Source organism: Nothoprocta perdicaria, unplaced genomic scaffold (assembly GCF_003342845.1).
Source record: "Nothoprocta perdicaria isolate Ctin4 unplaced genomic scaffold, notPer1 scaffold_179, whole genome shotgun sequence".
Lineage (NCBI taxonomy): Eukaryota > Metazoa > Chordata > Aves > Tinamiformes > Tinamidae > Nothoprocta > Nothoprocta perdicaria.
In genome coordinates, this window is record NW_020454971.1 from 1,327,019 (window position 1) to 1,344,360 (window position 17,342).

The 17,342-nt window shown below is 51.4% G+C and overlaps 1 protein-coding gene across 1 annotated transcript in view; it reads right to left on the reverse strand.

Moving 5' to 3' along the window:
• Nucleotides 1–48: 48 nt before the first annotated feature.
• Nucleotides 49–17,342, reverse strand: part of BCL11A (B cell CLL/lymphoma 11A) — a 122,348-nt gene continuing 105,054 nt past the window's right edge. Inside the window, exon 4 of the mRNA XM_026036442.1 lies at nt 49–2,357. Coding sequence (XP_025892227.1) covers nt 352–2,357 — 2,006 coding nt within the window. The 3' untranslated portion in view covers nt 49–351. The remainder of the gene's footprint in view (nt 2,358–17,342) is intronic.

Consider the following 17,342-nt stretch of genomic DNA (forward strand, 5'->3'; position numbering starts at 1 on the left):
TCTCTCAGAACGGAACTGGAAACAGCAACGTGTTTGCTCAGCAACTAATCAGGGACAATTTTAAAAATAGCCATAACATACCATACATGCTGTCTAATTCAAAATAAAAAAAACAACATACACAACATGTAAATTATTGCACAAGAGAAAGGCTCAAAGTTTGCGTAAAATGCAATAGTATTGCCCCGATACAGATCATGCATTCAAACGGTGAGAACAAAAAGAAAATAAACAGGTGTGCTGGTGACAAGCACTTTCTTAATATCCTTAGCTTCCATTACTTTAATCACAAGGGACTAGAAAACCTCTACCGGGAGCCAGGGCGGGGAGGGGGGGCGTATTAATATACCTCTATTCAGTTTTTATATCGTTATTCAAGACTCGGTCACTGTGCCATTTTTTCATGTGTTTCTCCAGGGTACTGTACACGCTAAAAGGCATCTTACAAATTTCACATTTGTAAACGTCCTTTCCCACCTGCCCATGGGTTTTCATGTGCCGGGTGAGTTTGCTACTCTGGGCGCAGGCGTAGTTGCAGAGCTCACACTTATAGGGCCTCTCGCCTGTGTGGCTCCTTCTGTGGACAGTGAGATTACTACAGTTCTTGAAGACTTTCCCACAGTACTCACAAGTGTCGCTGCGTCTGCCCTCTTTTGAGCTGGGCCTTCCAGGGCCCGGGCCACTAATATGGGGGGTGCTCCCTCCGCTTCCCGTGCCGCTGCGGCCCGAGATCCCTCCGTCCAGCTCCCCCGGCGGCGTGGAGAAGCGCAAGCTGCCGTTCTCCGACGAGTGCTCGGAGGAGGAGGCGAAAGGCGATTGTCTGGAGTCGCCGAAGCTGAGGAAGGGGTCCTTGAGCTGCCGCGAGGCAGCGTAGCCGGCCAGCCACTGGGAGTAAACGTTTTCGGTGTTGGGCATGGCCGCGGCGGGCAGGTCAAACTCCTTCTCGAGCTTGATGCGTTTCGAGAAGGGGCTCAGGGAGCTGGGGCTACCCAGCAGCAGCTTTTTGGACAGGCCTCCGGAGGCGGACTCCCCCGGGGAGCAGCCCCGGCCGTTCACCGCCCCATCGTCAATGCGGTCGGACTCGCCGGCCACCGAGTCTTCGTCGCAAGTGTCTCTGTGTACCTCGGGCTCGGAGAGGTGCCCTCGTTTATGCTTCTCCCCGAGGACCTGGTGGAAGGCCTCGCTGAAGTGCTGCATGGAGCTCAGGACCATACCTTGCATGACGTCCGGCATCGAGCGGCTCTCCTCCACGGGCCGCGAGTTGTTCTCGTGGTGACGGGCCGCCTCCAGGTTCATCCCGAAGCCGTAGTCCGGCCTCTCGTTCTCATTCAAGTCCTCCTCCTCTTCCTCCTCTTCCTCCTCCTCCTCTTCCTCCTCCTCCTCCTCTTCCTCGTCCCCGTTCTCCGGGATCATGTTGGGGTCGTTCTCACTCTTGAACTTGGCCACGACGGACTTGAGGGCGCTGCTGGCGCTGCCGACGAGGTCGCTGGTGCCGGGCTCGGGGGAGCTGGCCGTGGAGAGCCCGTCGTCCGACTTGACCGTCATGGGGGACGACTTGTGCATGTGGGTCTTCATGTGGCGCTTCAGCTTGCTGGCCTGCGTGCACGCGTGGTCGCACAGGCTGCACTTGTAGGGCTTCTCGCCCGTGTGGCTCCGGCGGTGCACGACCAGGTTGCTCTGAAACTTGAAGGTCTTCCCGCAGAACTCGCACGACTTGGACTTGATGGGCGGCTGGGAGGGAGGAGGCGCGGACTGGAGGGGAGGCAGGGGCGGCGTGGCCAGGAACGGGGGCTTGCTGCCCGGCTGGAAGGGCTGCAGCAGCCTTTGCATAGGGCTGGGCCGGCTCGGCGACAAGGGCGGGCTGGACGTGTTGCCGGCCAGCTCCCGCAGGCGCCGGGAGAAATCCATAGCCGGCGGCTCCATCGCCATGGGGTTCAGTCGCAGCACCCTGTCAAAGGCACTAGGGTGATGGGTGGCCAGAGCCATTTCTTCCGCACCCAGGCGCTCTATGCGATGCGGATCCAAATGGTGCCTTGGGGGAGGGCTAAAGAGGGGAGGCGTGGGTGGGAAGCGCCCTTCGCCCAGGCCCGACGCCTCTCGCGAGACCGAGCCGGGTATTCTGAGCAGGTTAAAAGGGTTATTGTCTGCAATGTGAATCCCGTGGAGAGGTGGCTGGGAAGGGCACTCTGCACCTAGTCCTGATGGGATACCAACCCGTGGCGTCAGGGGGCTGCCGTGCTCGCTTTCTAAGTAGATCCTTAAGCCGTGCGTGTTCTGTGCGTGTTGCAAGAGGAACCAGGCGCTGTTGAAAGGCTGTTTACAAGTTGTACACGTGTAGCTGCTGGGCTCATCTTTACCTGCAAAATAATACAACAGTAACATGAATGTTTAATTACTGAATTGCTTATCAATGATTGATAGCTTTTTTTTTTTTTTTTTTCCCCACCTCATCTTTCTTTTCTGTAACATTAAATCTAAATGGGAAAGCAGAAATCCCGGCCAATGTGTAATTCTGAGGCAGGGCGGGCGGCCGATATGGTTAACCATAGCCAAACTGCGCCAGCTTCCTGCCTTCCTCTCTTCCCCAAGGTTCAAAACTCAATCCAAACAGGTAACCGCAGTTAAAAGAAAAAAAAAAAAAGTGATAAAAAAGACGATTAAGTGAATTAATCTCAGCTATGACTCAGGCTGCAAGCGCCTGCTGTATACACTGCACGAGGCGAGCTGAGCGCTCCGGGGACACCCCGTCCGAGCGCTCCAGCCCCGCGCAGAGACTGTGAGGGGGAAAAGGGGGAAAGGAGCCAAAGGAGAAACGAAGGAACACGGAGCACGCGAGGGGGGCTGGGAGGAGGAAAGGGAAAGATGCCGCCCGGCTCGCCGCGCAGCTGGAGAGGGGCCAGGCGACGCTTCCCTCGCGCCGAGCGGAGCCTGAGGAGGCGGAATGCCCCTCTGGCGAGTGGCGGGCTCGCTCCGTTTCACCCTCGTTTATTCTCAGAGATAACGTGGGCTTCATAACAGAGCAAGAGGCTGAAAAACGGCTAAACAAAAAGCTGGCTAATAATGACGGAGGAAAGGGCTCCCTTCTAATATATCGCAAAACAAGGGAAATAAGTAACTTTTGGGGGGCTGTGTGCAAGCAAAGCGTAGTATGAGATGTGCGAAGGTGAGTGCGTTTTTACTGATTACTCTTGATTTTGTCAATAAGTCACTTTAACCCTTTAACCCTGGGACATATATTTTTCCTAAATGTTGGTAAATTGCAATTAGAGCTAAGATGAGTATAAACACTTACTTCCAAACAGTTCTTACAGAGTTGCTATTTAGTGATTAAAAAAAGAAAAAAAARAAAAGCTCCTGAGATTTGCTGAGAAACAAAAATACAGCAGCCTTCCAAAACAAGCAGAGCTTACGGTGTGTCTGAGTGCACAACGGACCCGGGGCCTGACCTGCAATTTACTTTACGATGCATTTATAATCCCACTCCATATAAACCACTCATAGGTAAATCTCTTTACAAGATTAAATGGTAGCTGCCCAAATTAGGATTCAAATATTTGCCTAATACGAAGAGAAGGGGAGGAAATAGGGGGAAAAAAAATACAAGGCAGATTTGGAAGGAAAACATTCTATCTGCAAGCACCTTGTTTTCCACCTCCCTTGGCAGCAGAAACAGAAAAGCTTCGTATGGGTATTTTCCCTATACAATGAGCTGAATAATGACTTGGGAATATGACTGACAGCCAACCTATAGTGCCGGCTATAGCGACCCATCGCAGCTTCCCTCTGCGCCTCCAGGTTCTTCTCTTATTATACATTTGGCCTGACAATCTGAATTGGGTGAATAAAGCGAGATCCAACCATCTATTGCAGGCATTTAACACCTTAGTCCCTTTAAAAGCTCCTGGAATAATATTTAACATTTCATTCTTCAGCTGAAGCCGGCATTTGAATGAAACGCGTTGCCGTGTTTAGTGTGTGCCAGGCATGGGAGTGCAGATAAATACCTAAATCTGTCGCAAATAGAGCAAAATTCAATTGGATTTGCACATTCCTGCGCTCATTTGTGTGCTCAAAAAAAAAAAAAAAAACCCCGAAATGTGAAAATTTTATCTTGTTTTGCTGTAATGAAGTGGAAGCTTTTAACAACGTGGTACAAGCTACGTGATCAGGCTGCAGCATGCTAACAAACACAATGCTACCTTGCTTCCCTACTTTATATATTAGGTCAGAGAAAATAGCATTTTATCTTATAATGAGGATACAACATACAGTGTTCACTATCACATTTTAGTATTCCCATCAACTAGATATTCTGGATCGTAAGGGCAGCTAGTGTAATCATAATGTCAATGAGAGGGGCTGTTACGACTGAGACTAAAGATTACACGGAAAAAGCTGCTTTGAAACTGGTAATTATTACCAGTCCACTAATAGCAAATGATGCATTACAGTTTCACCATATAATCTGTATTTCACTCAGCTACTGCCAGTGCAGCCTTATTATATTACAGCGCTCACAAATTCTAAATTCCTAAACTACAGTCATCAATAAATGTGTTACTTGCCATAATTTGCAAAATTACTTTGTTCATAACATCTTCGACTGTTATAAAGACTAGAATTGATTTCCTGCATGGCAAAATCAGGGCTACATTGATTTAGTGGAGTGTAAAATGCATTATTATTCTTCATTTGCTTTTCTGAAAAACAAGTTTCCAATTCACCATCCGTGTTTGGTAATCAAGATAATAATTTAAATTTAGAATAATGTTTACGCACACAACTTCCCCCATCTCCCACAACCTACCACTTGGAAAGGAGCAACGCGAAACCAGGAAATAAAGCCAAGCCGTGAAAGGGTTAAAATCCACCAGCGATTTGCCTCTACCTCCCGCTTTGAAGAGACACAATTTCTAATTTGTCTATTAGTGCTTGATTAATTATGAAAGCTATCGACTGACCACATTACCACCTGGAGATATGTTCCAGTCTAAGGCAGCCCTGCCAGGCTGGGAGAACGATGGCCATAACCCGCACGTTCCCTGCGTGGAGCGTGACGGGGCTCAGAGCGCCCCGGGAAGCCGGGGTGGCGCAGGGGGACCCTCGGAGCGCCGCTCCGCTCCCGGTGGGATGGCTGGGAGAGATCCCGGTGCCGGCCCCGCGGGCTCCGGGCGCTGCCGAGCGCTCCGGGGAGAGGAAAGCGGTTCCGTGGACGAGCCCGGGCAAAGCCAGCTCGGGGCGAGGTGTTCGAGGCCCTCCCGGCGATCCGCAGTCAGGAGCTGCAGCTCCGCAGGCTCCACAAGCTCCCCAGTAACACCGACCAAACAGATARAGCAACGAGCCCGAACAGACCGGGACCAGCGCCGGGAGCACCCGCTGCTCGCCAGCACCCGCTCCGCCTTGCTCCTTGGCACTGCCAGGAAGACAYRGCCYTGCCGAATTCGCCRGGATCATCCRTGCGGAGCGGCTCTTGGCTCGGCCRAGCCCTRGGCCACCCCAGCGCCCGGSARSTGCCCGAGCCGCGGYGCYGAGMWGCAGAAACACAGCCAGGGGATGGAAACCGAAGCCAGGAAATTCGGAAAGGAAGAAGATTCCTGTGTCTGCGGCTGAGGAGAAGGAGCTGGAGGGGCCTGAGGAGCTCCGTGTTGCCGGGCGGCCTCACCTGCTCCTGCCAGGGCCCCTCGGAGCAGGGCCGCTCYGGGGCACGCGGGGAAGGGGACGTCCCGCCAGTCCCGCTCCACCAGCCGCCCAGCGCCCCGCTGCGCTATTCCCACCCTGCAGGACGCCGGGTTATCCGAGCGGCCCTGCCACAGCAACAGGGCCTCCACATGGGTTTCCCAGAGGCCTCCTGGAGACCTCATGCTATCTGCATACGCAATGGATCACCACCAAAGCTGCCCTCCTTGGCCTCCAGAAGCTGGGCTTGAACCCAAAGACCAACTTCCTTTGGATTCAAGGAATTACAGTCAGAAGAGACCACCAGATCGTGTACTCCGACCTCTTTTATATTAAGTTWCACTCAACTATGCTGCAAAGCCACCAAGACACTCTCTTTGGCTGAAGCACCACCAGTCCTGCCGACTGTCTTCAGGTGGAGCACAAAAATCCAGAGAAATCCACTCAAACCAGATCAGAAGAGATGAAGCGACCAAGAAGCCACGTCTCCCCTCCTCAGCTAGTTCCCACAGTTAATCATCCTCAGTTACACGCATCTTGTTCCTATCTGAATTCCCCTGGCTTTAATTTCCATCCATTGGCTCTTTCGCTGTTTTTCCCTGATACATTGAAAGCCTTTTGGCAAGCAGCAAGTCCCCTCGAGTCCCCCAAGGCCACAGGCACACTCGGAAATCAAGGTACATTGCAGAATTTCTTCCTTTTTTTTTTTTCTAAATTAAAGTGCTTGAGCCCCTTTCGTTCCCTCCCTGTCCTCCAACGCTTCAATCACTTTTATGGATCTTTTCTGGACCTTCTTGAAAGCGCAGGCTGCCGAAAATATAGGGGTTTGCTTAAATGTGTGATACTCCAGTGTTAAGAAGCTTCCTGAAATCACAGTCCCATTCATATTGGCTACCCCCACGTTTGTGCACCCATTTTAGCCCTTCTCACATCAGTGTCCTCCTGGGAATTTCTGGGAATTGGGGTTGAGCTGGCTAACCAAGATGTCCACCAGGGCAGTAGCGACTTATTCACTCCCAAGGCCCTGGCGACATGATGACCACCACGGAGCCTGGCACCAATGCCCACCGTGCCCACCRACCACCTCTCTGGAGGTCCCCAAACCCTCCAGGATGCCACCCCGCGCCCCGTGCTCTGGTTGTCCCTGCTGGAGCAGCGGGTTGGACTAGATGATCTCTAGAGGGCCCTTCCAGCCTCAGCCATTCTGCGAGTCTGTGACCCTCGCTCAGGCCCCTCCGGCTCACCCCGACACGTGCCAGCTCGCCACCCGCCCAAGGCGGCGCCGCCGGCACCGCAGCGCCCGCCCGCTCTAGCCAGGGTGTCACGCAGCACCACACGGAGCGCCTCGCAAAGTCCATTGCATCCACATTTATCAGCCAGGCTTGTCATCCTGAAGAATGAAACCACGTTTAGTTGACACCATCTATATTCCATATATCTAAGCTGACTGGCGTGAATTATATTTCTATCCTTTAATTCGTTATCCATCGAATCTTACACCGGCTCTTCAATTATTTTGCCAGAACAGATAGGACAAGTGCTGCCAGCTTCTCCTTCCACCACCCCAGCCATCTACTGACCCAACCCTCCTGCGTGTGCAGTATCTCCCCTCTACGCAGGCTTTAATAAAAACAAGCATCACGATGCCAACTCTTTAGGGATTCTCGGGTGCAAGTTGTCAGGGCCTTTTAATTTAAAAATATTTATCTCCACTGGACCTTGTATAAAATCCTCCTTGGCTACTAATGAGCTAGAAAAAAAGGCGTCACCCGCATGTGATACAGAAACATGACACTGTTTCTTCCCAGATCCACAACAGAAATAYTATTAAGCATTTCTACCTTACTGTTTCTTTCATCTAAAATGAGCTTAACTGCTCCTAGGATTTCTTTTTTCCCCAGGGCACTGAAAATCTTTCTTACCCTCCTCATCGGCACCAGGCAGTTTTCCCTCTGCATCTTTGGCTCCCCTTATTAGTTCTCTGCTCATCGTTTCTCTTTGAGATTGATTGCTATCTGTTTTCCATTTTCAAAATCGTCATACATTGATTTTTTATTTTAATATCTAATTGCTGTGCTCATCTCACTACTGAATCAGGTGAAGTGGGTTTTGGATTTWGGCCAAAGTTGCCCTCTTCTTCCTGGACAGCTAGTAAAACTCTTTATCAAAAGCTTCCAGTTATCATTCACATTTTTTTGTGTGTGTGTACATTTTCCCTCTCAGTCAATTTCACTGATAATTTTCTTCGTACTTCAGGAGGAAATCATCCCTCCTGAGGCCCTCGTGTGCTGATGAACGTTGGAAGAGACGCGCGACCGCTCTGGCGCAAGCAGGAAACCAAGTTGGTCCCGGCAGCCACGGGCAAGAGCCGGGTAAAAGGCAGCGCTTTTGGCCATCTCGCCTCCTTAGAGCCCTGTCAGAACTGGGGACCTGGCTCACGGGGTCTGATGGATCAGAAAAAAAGCCACCGAAAGTGGTGACACCTTCACCCAGGAGYGCTGCACCAAGGACTGCTGTGTCCTTCTACCAGAGCAGAGCTGCTGCTCCACGAGGGATACCAAAAACACACTCAGGGCTAATACAAACCTTGAAGAAATATGTCTGGTTCCACCTAGTGAAAACAGTTTAATTTCTCAGTGAAGTATTAACTATCTCCCCTGCAAACAACTACAGATTTATTCACTATTTTACATCCCAGCCAGCAAATGACAGGTCACATATCTGAGGACACAGCACTGCATTTCASCAGAACGCTGTTCAGTGTATGAGTTGCAGCCCAGGAAAGATAGAAGGACAGTTATCACCCTCCATCTCCCAGAGAAAAGTGATTCAACCAGTAACACGAGTGATGAATTTAGCTTCTGATCTGAAAAATGCTAGCAAACGAGTGGAACGGATATTGGCATTTGAGTGCCTTTAAGGGCAGCTGGCACAATTACTCAGTCCAATATGACGAGATGTCTGCTTTCAGCAGGAAGGGGCTTTTCTGAAGCAAATGAAATGGTTCTTTACGGGGCTCCCCGACACACAGAGCACCCCTGCACATGAGTCCAAGAAAGGCGGCGTCTAGGAGCGCAATATAGGGCACCTCGGTCAGGACCCACGGCCACGTCCACAGCTACCAGCAGCAAAGGCAGACGAGGAGCTGGRGAAAAGACCAGCTGGGAGGAGAAGCTGTCAACTAGATGCCACTGCTGCGAGGGGAAAAAAAGAATTGCTGGAGCCAGGCATACAGGTCCAGCCATTGCCAAGTGAGTAATGGAATAATACGCATCCGCGTGCCAACGCGCCTTGGAAGAGCTGTCTTCATTTCTTAAAAGTTAGGGCTAGATCCAGAGGAGCTGCTCGCCGGGCGCCGCAACGCTTCACAGAGCTGCCGTGACAAATTCGGGAGCGTGTCAGGGTGACTCCGGAGCCCACGTTGGGAAGAGCTGTGCTCCATGCAGGAATTATCCACCAGGGACAGCCCGAGCTGGGCATTAACAACAACAGGCATCAGAGAGGCGGGCAGGGTCCACCCTCAAACACACAGGACTGAGCAAGCCAAATTTCCCCAGTGTTTCTGCACACAAGAACACAATGGGAAATGCTTAAAGAGGACACAGCGATGGAGTACAGGCAGCGGGGTCTGCATGGGACTGCACTCACAGCTCCAATCGCTCCCCTGGAGAACCCCCCAGCCAGAAACGTCCATCAGAACAAAGTCTCCAGCCAGGCCCTCCCTGTTGCTGACCACGGAGGTGTCGCTCCTGCGGTGCCTTCGGAGCTGGGGTCTGTACCACAAAACGGCTCTTCTGCCCTCAAAATCCCGGCCGGTGCTAAGCCAAGCCCCCGTCTTTACCACGTCGCCCGGAGCTGGAGCTAAAGGGCACATCCAYGGCCCTTGCTATCCGACCACCGAAAACACAAAACCACTGGGACCTGAACACCTGCAACCTGGAGCAAACATCTCCCCACGCCTTCTGCTTGCCACAAAAAAAAATATATTGGAGGAACAGCCTGAGCCAAACCCAGGAATTTCTTTATTCAGCTTTAATGTCAAACGACTGCTTGATTTTTGGACTGATAAATTTTGAGTTGTTATGGTATTTAAAGGGGGGGAAGAAGAAAATGGCGTTAATTGTTACCACTTGTACTTGATTCATTTCTTCTCCATCTGGCTTGTCAACCCTGTTTTTTTTTCCCTGGAAATCCGTACTGTTGCTATCCCATCAACTGCAGAGGACCAAAGCGGCACTGCCGGGACGCAGGAACCGGCGCGGACGCGGTCCCCTCCGCCGCCCCGCAGCCCACTTCTCTCTTTGCAAGAAAGAGCTGCTGGTTTCTGACTCACCTTTTCCTGCTAGTTCGGAGCATCGGTTTAAACCGGGGAAATTCTAACTGTCCAAACATATTTTTCCTCCTCGCACTAATTCTTCCTCCTGATTGTCCAGATTGCAAAAGGCACACTATTAACCTAGTACATTATTAACTGCTTATAAGTAGCTGTTAGCACTGTTATTATCAGCTCTACTATTGTTGTCATAATAGTAATAACAATAATAAATAATGGTAGCTGCTTTTATGTACTACAGGGCACTTTCTCTCTAATCCTTTCTGTTTATTGCTTCTGATGTTCTGCTCTGCATATACTGGCGTCAATGTCCTTGTGGTATTTAATAAATATCGGGCTGGATTTGTGTCTTCACAAGCCAGTCTCGGGCTGAAGYGAGGCCTTCGGACCTGCTGCAGCCAAGAGGTGAAATGGGCTGAATGATCCCAGTTAATGAACGCAAGAAACAGAGTGTCCTTCCATGAAGCTCTCTAGAAGCTAATCCTGTAGCCCTGCATCATGGTGACACRCTCCTACTCTGCAAGAAAAGCCCATTTTGGGGGAAAATCGAGCTGACGTTATGTCCTGGGCCTGGCGGGATTGTGGCAAACAACAAACAGCTAAAAGATGTTTTGCTTTGAGGGAGTCTCATTCTCATTTTCTGTTTTTACTCGCCTTTCTGTTATGGTTTATCCATGATCTATTGATAAGATAATTAAAGGATAATTAAAAAAAAACTCAGAAATTCCTTTTTCTTTCTGAAAATAAAGTATTTGGCAAATCTAARCTCTCTGAAATCATTTCAATGATAATGTTAAAATATTTTCAATACCTATTCTCAAGAACATCGTTCTTTTCATTAAAAACTCTTTTTAAAAGACTCCATTTTGAAAAAGCATCGTGCCGCCATGCTAATCCCCTCATTCTGCTCCCCCAAAAAAGAAGACTAGAGCAACTATAATAAAAATAGAGCTGCCATTGCCACAACCTCGCCACTTGGCTATTTGCAATTTGGATCACTAGCGCCAAAAAATCACCTTTTTCTCCCCCAAAACCGGYGGGGGAAGCGGTGGTGCGGCGGCCCCCTCCTGCTCCAGAGGGCCGGTCACTGCCGGCGCCGCTCGGGCCTCTCCGCTCCGCCRGTCTCTGCGGTTTCCCCTCGCGCTGAGGAAGGGCGTTCAGAGCGCGATGAGCAGCGGGGCTGCGAGGGGCACCCAGTGCAGGCGGCTCCGGCCTCTCCCGGGCGGCATCCTGCCCGTTTTGCCCCGTTCAGTGCCCGCGTGTGGAGGTGGCACCTGCTCCCAGCAAGCTCCTGCTCCAACAGGAGCCCCAAGGGCAAAGCAAACTGCTCCCAAGCAGCTGCCCGTCTGTTCTCAGAGGGCACCGGATCCCACTGTCCACTTCATGTGCCACGTTTAAAAGCCTGATGGCCAAGCGTAAGTTACTTGGGCCTAACCTAACTTGGAGGAGCCTTGGAGAAAGTCARGAAGACTTGAAGTGATGGGTCCACCCAAAGCCCACTGGAACCGCAGCCGGTATTTGACCCTCCCTGGAAAAAGGAGCAGGATGGCTTTCGGATGTTAGTCTCAAAGCACTTTGTGTGTTTACTTACTTTTCTTCATCTAGAAAAAAAACCAAATCTACCTCCCACCCCCAACTATTACATGAGGAGAAGGCACAAACTAGATCATTGGCAAGGGTGAGAGAAGTGGGTCAGGAGGAGCCGGGTCTGCGTCCCCCAGGAGCACCCCAGGCTGCCAGTCACGTTGGCCTGACCTCAAAGCCTGGCACCGTTTTCCAAGCGATTATGATTTGGCCACAAAAAAAGAAAAAAAAAAAAGGGAGAAAAAAAATGTTTCGAGCTCCAACTTGGCAAGTCAGGTATCAGGCTAGGACTGATTTTGTGCTTTTTCAGAAGTTAAAGGGGGCGGAAATCTGTCACTTCTTGATTAACGAGGAACAGAGCGGAATTGCAATCGATGGGTTCAGAAAACAATGCTGGGCTTCAGATTCAGCTCTGAAAAATTCTAAGAGAAATCCCTCAAGCAAATGAGAACTGATCATGCACAAATAAGCACCCTACACGCTAACGCCACGGGCATGGAGAAACGCCAGCATCAACGCACGGGACTCCAACAGCCTCCCATGCAGGCAGCAGCACCTACACGACCAGCTATACTGTCCTGTCAGGTCGCTAAGAGGAACCCGCTGCTGATACCATCTAGTCTGCCTAAAAATACCAGGCCAGTTCCATAAGCGCTGCTTTCGTTTCCACCTCGCSGCTCGTCCCCCGGGGCAGCGGCCCTGCAGGGCAGGCCCACGTGCTCCGCGGCCACCTGGACACTTCTCCGACACCGATTGTGAGGCTGTTGGATGAAGATTTTTAAAATATCAGATTTCTGCATTTTTTTCTGCAGCTGCACCTAGCTTCAGCTGCTCTCCTGGGCAGGTTTCTCCTTCAGCAGCCAGGAAGGCCTATCTGGCCAGTGACCCACCACAGAAGGAACCTCATCTTGGCCTTGACCTGACAGAGCATCAAAGTTCCTTCAAAGTCTAACCCGACCATGCAGTAAACAATACCTTGTTTCAACAGTCCATAATTACCTATTTACCCAATAGCTGTTAGGGACAATCAAGTTAATAATTCACTTTTTAAACACGACGTAATTATCCAGCTACAGAGAGGTTCCAAATTATTTTATTCATCCTCATACACCGCCATGATGAATGGTTTCCTTTTCTACCTCCCGTTGGCTCCCTTCTCTTCTTGCTTTCCTCCTCTGACAGCTAAACCCAAATAAAAGGCAGAGCAGACATCAGAAAGTTTCTTTTTCTAAACACACCAACTCGGCCTCGCAGGTTCCAGCGCYGTCACAAGAGGCCAAGCACCAAGGGACTGGTTCCAGCTCCTCAACTGTGGCACTTCTCCCGGTTCCCATCTCATCTTTGCCTCGCTCGGCTTCGCAGCCACGAGTTGGTTTGCAACTTTTTGGCCTGGGCCAGCAACTCCATACCCGCCGCCCCGCAATGCTTACAGTAGTGTGTGCAGCATGAGGGCATCTCTTCCGTGTATCCCGCGYGGCAAACACCCCTGCTCGCAGGGATCTCGCCTGTGTGCGCGCAGGGGCGGCCGGGCTGCTGCCGGAGGAGGCCAAGGCGCCCYGATGCACGGACATTTTGGATCTGCATGGACATTCCGGATCCGTGTGGCACCCTGCTCCCCGGGAGGGAYGAGGGCCGCTCTCCTCCCAGCATGTCTCCTCCTTGCAGAAGCGTTTCCCTGTGGCTGAAGCCGCTCATCACCCCCTCCTCATTTCCAGGCAGCGTTTGCCGYGTCAGCCGCTGCTGCTCCAGTTGCTGTGGGAGGCTCCCCCAGCACGCGGAGGCTGAGGCTGCCCGGCCTCGAGCCTCCCGCGGAGCCACGGCGCGCACGGAGCCACRCAGCCCACGGCCCCACGGGCCCGGCCCAAGCAAAGGGGTTGTTCCACGGGGCCAACACGTGGTCCTGGCCTGACAGCCAGGCAGGGCCATCCAGGGAGAGGCGGCCGCGAAGGTTCCCGCTGCGGGGGCACTCAGGGCCAGGGCACCGAGTGCGGAGAAGCTCCAGGGACCAACRCACCACAGGCACCTGCACGGGCTCGTTTGGCTTTATCCCCGCACTAAACTCGGGCATTGAAAGCTTGCTCACTSCTGGCTGCCCAGCTCCCTTGCTTTTCACCAGGTTTGTCCTGTGGAGCGCACAAGGTGCAGGGAAGAGAGTATGGAGATCCGGCACCCTTCTCCTTCAGAGTGTTATTTCACCTTCCTTTCCTCAAAACAGGCCCTCTTCAGCCTCTCCCTCTTCAGCCAGCCTTCCCCTTTGGCTCACTTTCCTTTCACTTTCAAATTAATGGTATTTAGAGAGCCGCAAAGCAAAGTGACAAAATAGGTCAGGGGAATGGGAGGTCCCCCAAAACTTCATCTCTGCCTGCAAATCATCTGTTAGGGAGGCAAAGGTTTATTCTGTCCCTGAGCAAGTTCAATGTCACCACGGAGTTGCAAGCACAGCAAGTGCTGAACCACTGTAGCACTCAGCCTCCTAACTCGCACGACAGAGTATTAGCAGAATTGATAATTTTTCTCTGCTTTGCAAATAGGACCAGGAGGTGTCGTAAAGTTGTCTGGTCTCCTCCGTTTTATTTGGTCTCCTCTCCATAGCCTAGATATCCTTGAAGCTGAAAATGATATAATACTCAGGATATCTGAAGTTTGGAGGATGGAAGACTTGCAAGAATTGCTACAGCTTTATTGCATTCTCAGGGCACAGAGAGTATTTACTGTACATATATCAAGTCAAGGAATGCAAAAAGGGCATATGAAAATTTGGTGATGCAGGCTCAGGAGTTTAAATTCACAGGATGGAAGATAAAGAGGGGATTTTCTTATTTATAGATTTGCAGATGAAATCCAACAAAACCAGCCCTCCTCCCCCTCCAAAAAATAAAAAAAAAAATCCCTCCTTCATGTCAGTGCGGCTGATTCAATTTCCAGGCTTGCAAGGTCTCCTCTACCAAGTATTACCCGACCCCAATAACATACACTGTTCCAAGGTTAAGATCTGTTTCCTTACAATAATGCAGAAAGCTGTTGTTTCAGTTGCGGCTGCCGAATTCCGCTTTGAAGGACAGGTTAGCACCACACTACATTTAACGGGATTCAGTTCATCTGATTATACAGTGCCTCGCTTTCCAGAATATGTAATCATCTCTTTCTGATGACATTTTAAATATCCAACTAGACAAATAATTGCAGCAATAATTGATAGCTGAGTCAAGCTGGAAGATTATTGATTGGCACAGTACCATTGAAACAAATGTTCATATTTCAAACATTACAGTGAGGATGCTTAAATCTAACTTTTGCTGATAAATGATAAAAATGTGATTTACTGATAAAACCACCGGAACAGAATATGCACTTCAGGATCTGATTACTTCGAGAAATTTTTAGAAGAAAAATTAGGCAGCAGGATTTATATTCTCTTCCAAATGAATAATTACCAAGGYACGGCTAAGTAGCTGAACATAAACACACGCGGGGAAGTCTTCAAGAGTTGTTGATTAACTCTCTACCTTCCTGAGTGGCCTTTATCTGTCCCTAATTCCTGCTTGCCGAGGGGTTTACGCTGCGACCTTCCCAAGGAGGGAGAAGTGGCCGCGCGGCTCCGCGCGGCAGCGCCGGCGCGCGCAGGGTCCCGCTCAGCGGCGCGCGGAGCTGCAAGGAGCCGCGTTGGGCTCGCGCGCCGCGGCGTCACGAGCAGCGCCGGCGCCAAAGCCCCTGCAGTTGCCGCGCCGTAAAAACGGCGGCGCGGGGGMGGTCAACATCAGGTGCACTTGCAAACCGAATTTGCCACCGTGAGGAGCGGGCTCTTAAAGCTAAAGTGAAACCACGTTTCAGACGTTATTACGCAGGGGTCTGTTTAAAGGTGGTTTTCTTTCTAATTATAAAATTCTGTTAACCCCCCAGCGCTGCCGATACGTCGGGGGCAAGAACGAGAGCATTTCYGAAACGCCCTGATGAGAGGGAGGAGTGAGCAGAGGCCGACGGCCACGCGCGACCAGCCGCCTGCGCAAGGAAGAGGAGCCGCTGCAAGGCAGAAGCCCGAAATTAAGAAAAGCACCAGAATATTTGAGCAGGGAACAAAGAATATTCATTGCAGAGTGGGAGCTGAAAAATGCACCGCCACGTTTTGAATCCCGGCCATTAGGAGCTGATTGAGTCTCGCAGCCGCTGTTAAAAATCAGACGCTTGTTAGATGCAGTGATCACCCGAGCCCTGACACTTAAGGCATATGAGGGGGCTTGTCGAGCGGCTTGGCTCTAATTTAGAGATCCTCAGTTAATTAGAAGGCCCTCAGATTTCCTGCAAACGCGGGTCGCTATCGACAGCTCGCGCTTCTCATGCTGGCGGCGCGACAGCCGCCGGCCTGACCTGCCGCGCCGCCGGGGCCGGCCGGGCTCTGCCCGCGCCGCGGATCCGGGAGGCCGCCGGGAAGGCTCCGGCGCCCGCACGCGCCRCGGGCCCGCGCGAAGCCAGCGCTCAGGAAACCTGCACCTGCTCAGTGCTATAAACAGCTTCAATTAGTGATTTCGTTCTGCCGCCGAGCGGATTTTGTCACCTTCGGGCCGGCACTTGAGGGCAGGCGCTTATTGAGAACGCCGCCGGCGCGGCGCTGCCCAAAGGGGAAGTGTCTCACGGAAGCCGCCTTGCCGGCATGGAAACCCCACCGACTGCGGAACAGAAACCTCCTTTTTCACGTTTCTGTTTCCTGATTCTGCAGCAGGTAGCGGCGGCTGCACCTGCAGGGCTGCGGCAGGCTGGGCCTCGCAGGCCTCGGAGAATTTTGTGCCTTCACTTGTTGGTGCACTTTTTTTCTTTTGATTTTCCTTTTCTTTCTCTCCCCACTTCAATCCTTGCGTGCACATCTGCATAGCCATGGGTATTTGCTGCCTGGATTTTGCAATGACGAAATGTGCAGGGTGATTCATCCAGGGGGTGATCTGATCACCCCTGGAAACTCGCTCACRTGGCAAAGGTGGGAAACTGCAAACAAGCCCTTGCTGCAGCCCAACGGTGCCCACAGCCCCCTGCCCGGGCCGCCCTCCTCTGCACCGTGCGTGGAGAAGCAACTGGGAATCCCACAGCCCTCTATAGAGCGACTTCTAATGCACAATATCCGGAGCTTCACAAAGGGCCTGCAAAGCTCAGCTCCGCACTCAGGAATATTTTCCAGGACAAATAAACGTAATAAAGGCAGGAGCTGCAGCCGTTTCTTCAGTTGACTCCCCAGCACAACCCAGGAGAAGCCCAGAGAAGCACTTTTACAGGCAAGCACCAAATAAAATCACAAAGCCCCGTTTGGAAACACGAGAGGAAGTCGCAGTGACAACCCCAAGGCAAAATAACAGACCTACAGTCACCGAGGGAGTCAGAGGCAGGCACTAGAAAATTAACTATCATGAACAGTCGAGCGTTGGCAGGGAAATGAATGAGATGATCTAAGAGATATTTCCCACCTCTAATAGGATTTGATGATGATTTTGCATAGGCTTTGTGCTAGCCTGGCTCTGTCAGGATGGAGCGACGGGAGGTATCTCCAGCTCATCTTGTAGCACGGAAGGAATCACATATTACCCTCACGGATAAAGCATCTGTCCTGCCTTGATGTAGAGCAGAGATCGGAATTCATACATCCTTTAAAAAAGAATGGGTGGGAAGATCCGTCCTCCTCAGCAGCACTGGGATGGGAGATGGGGCCTGGGCCACTTGCCAATGAGGAGACTCTCCAAGAGGAGACTTTCAATGGAAGATCTAC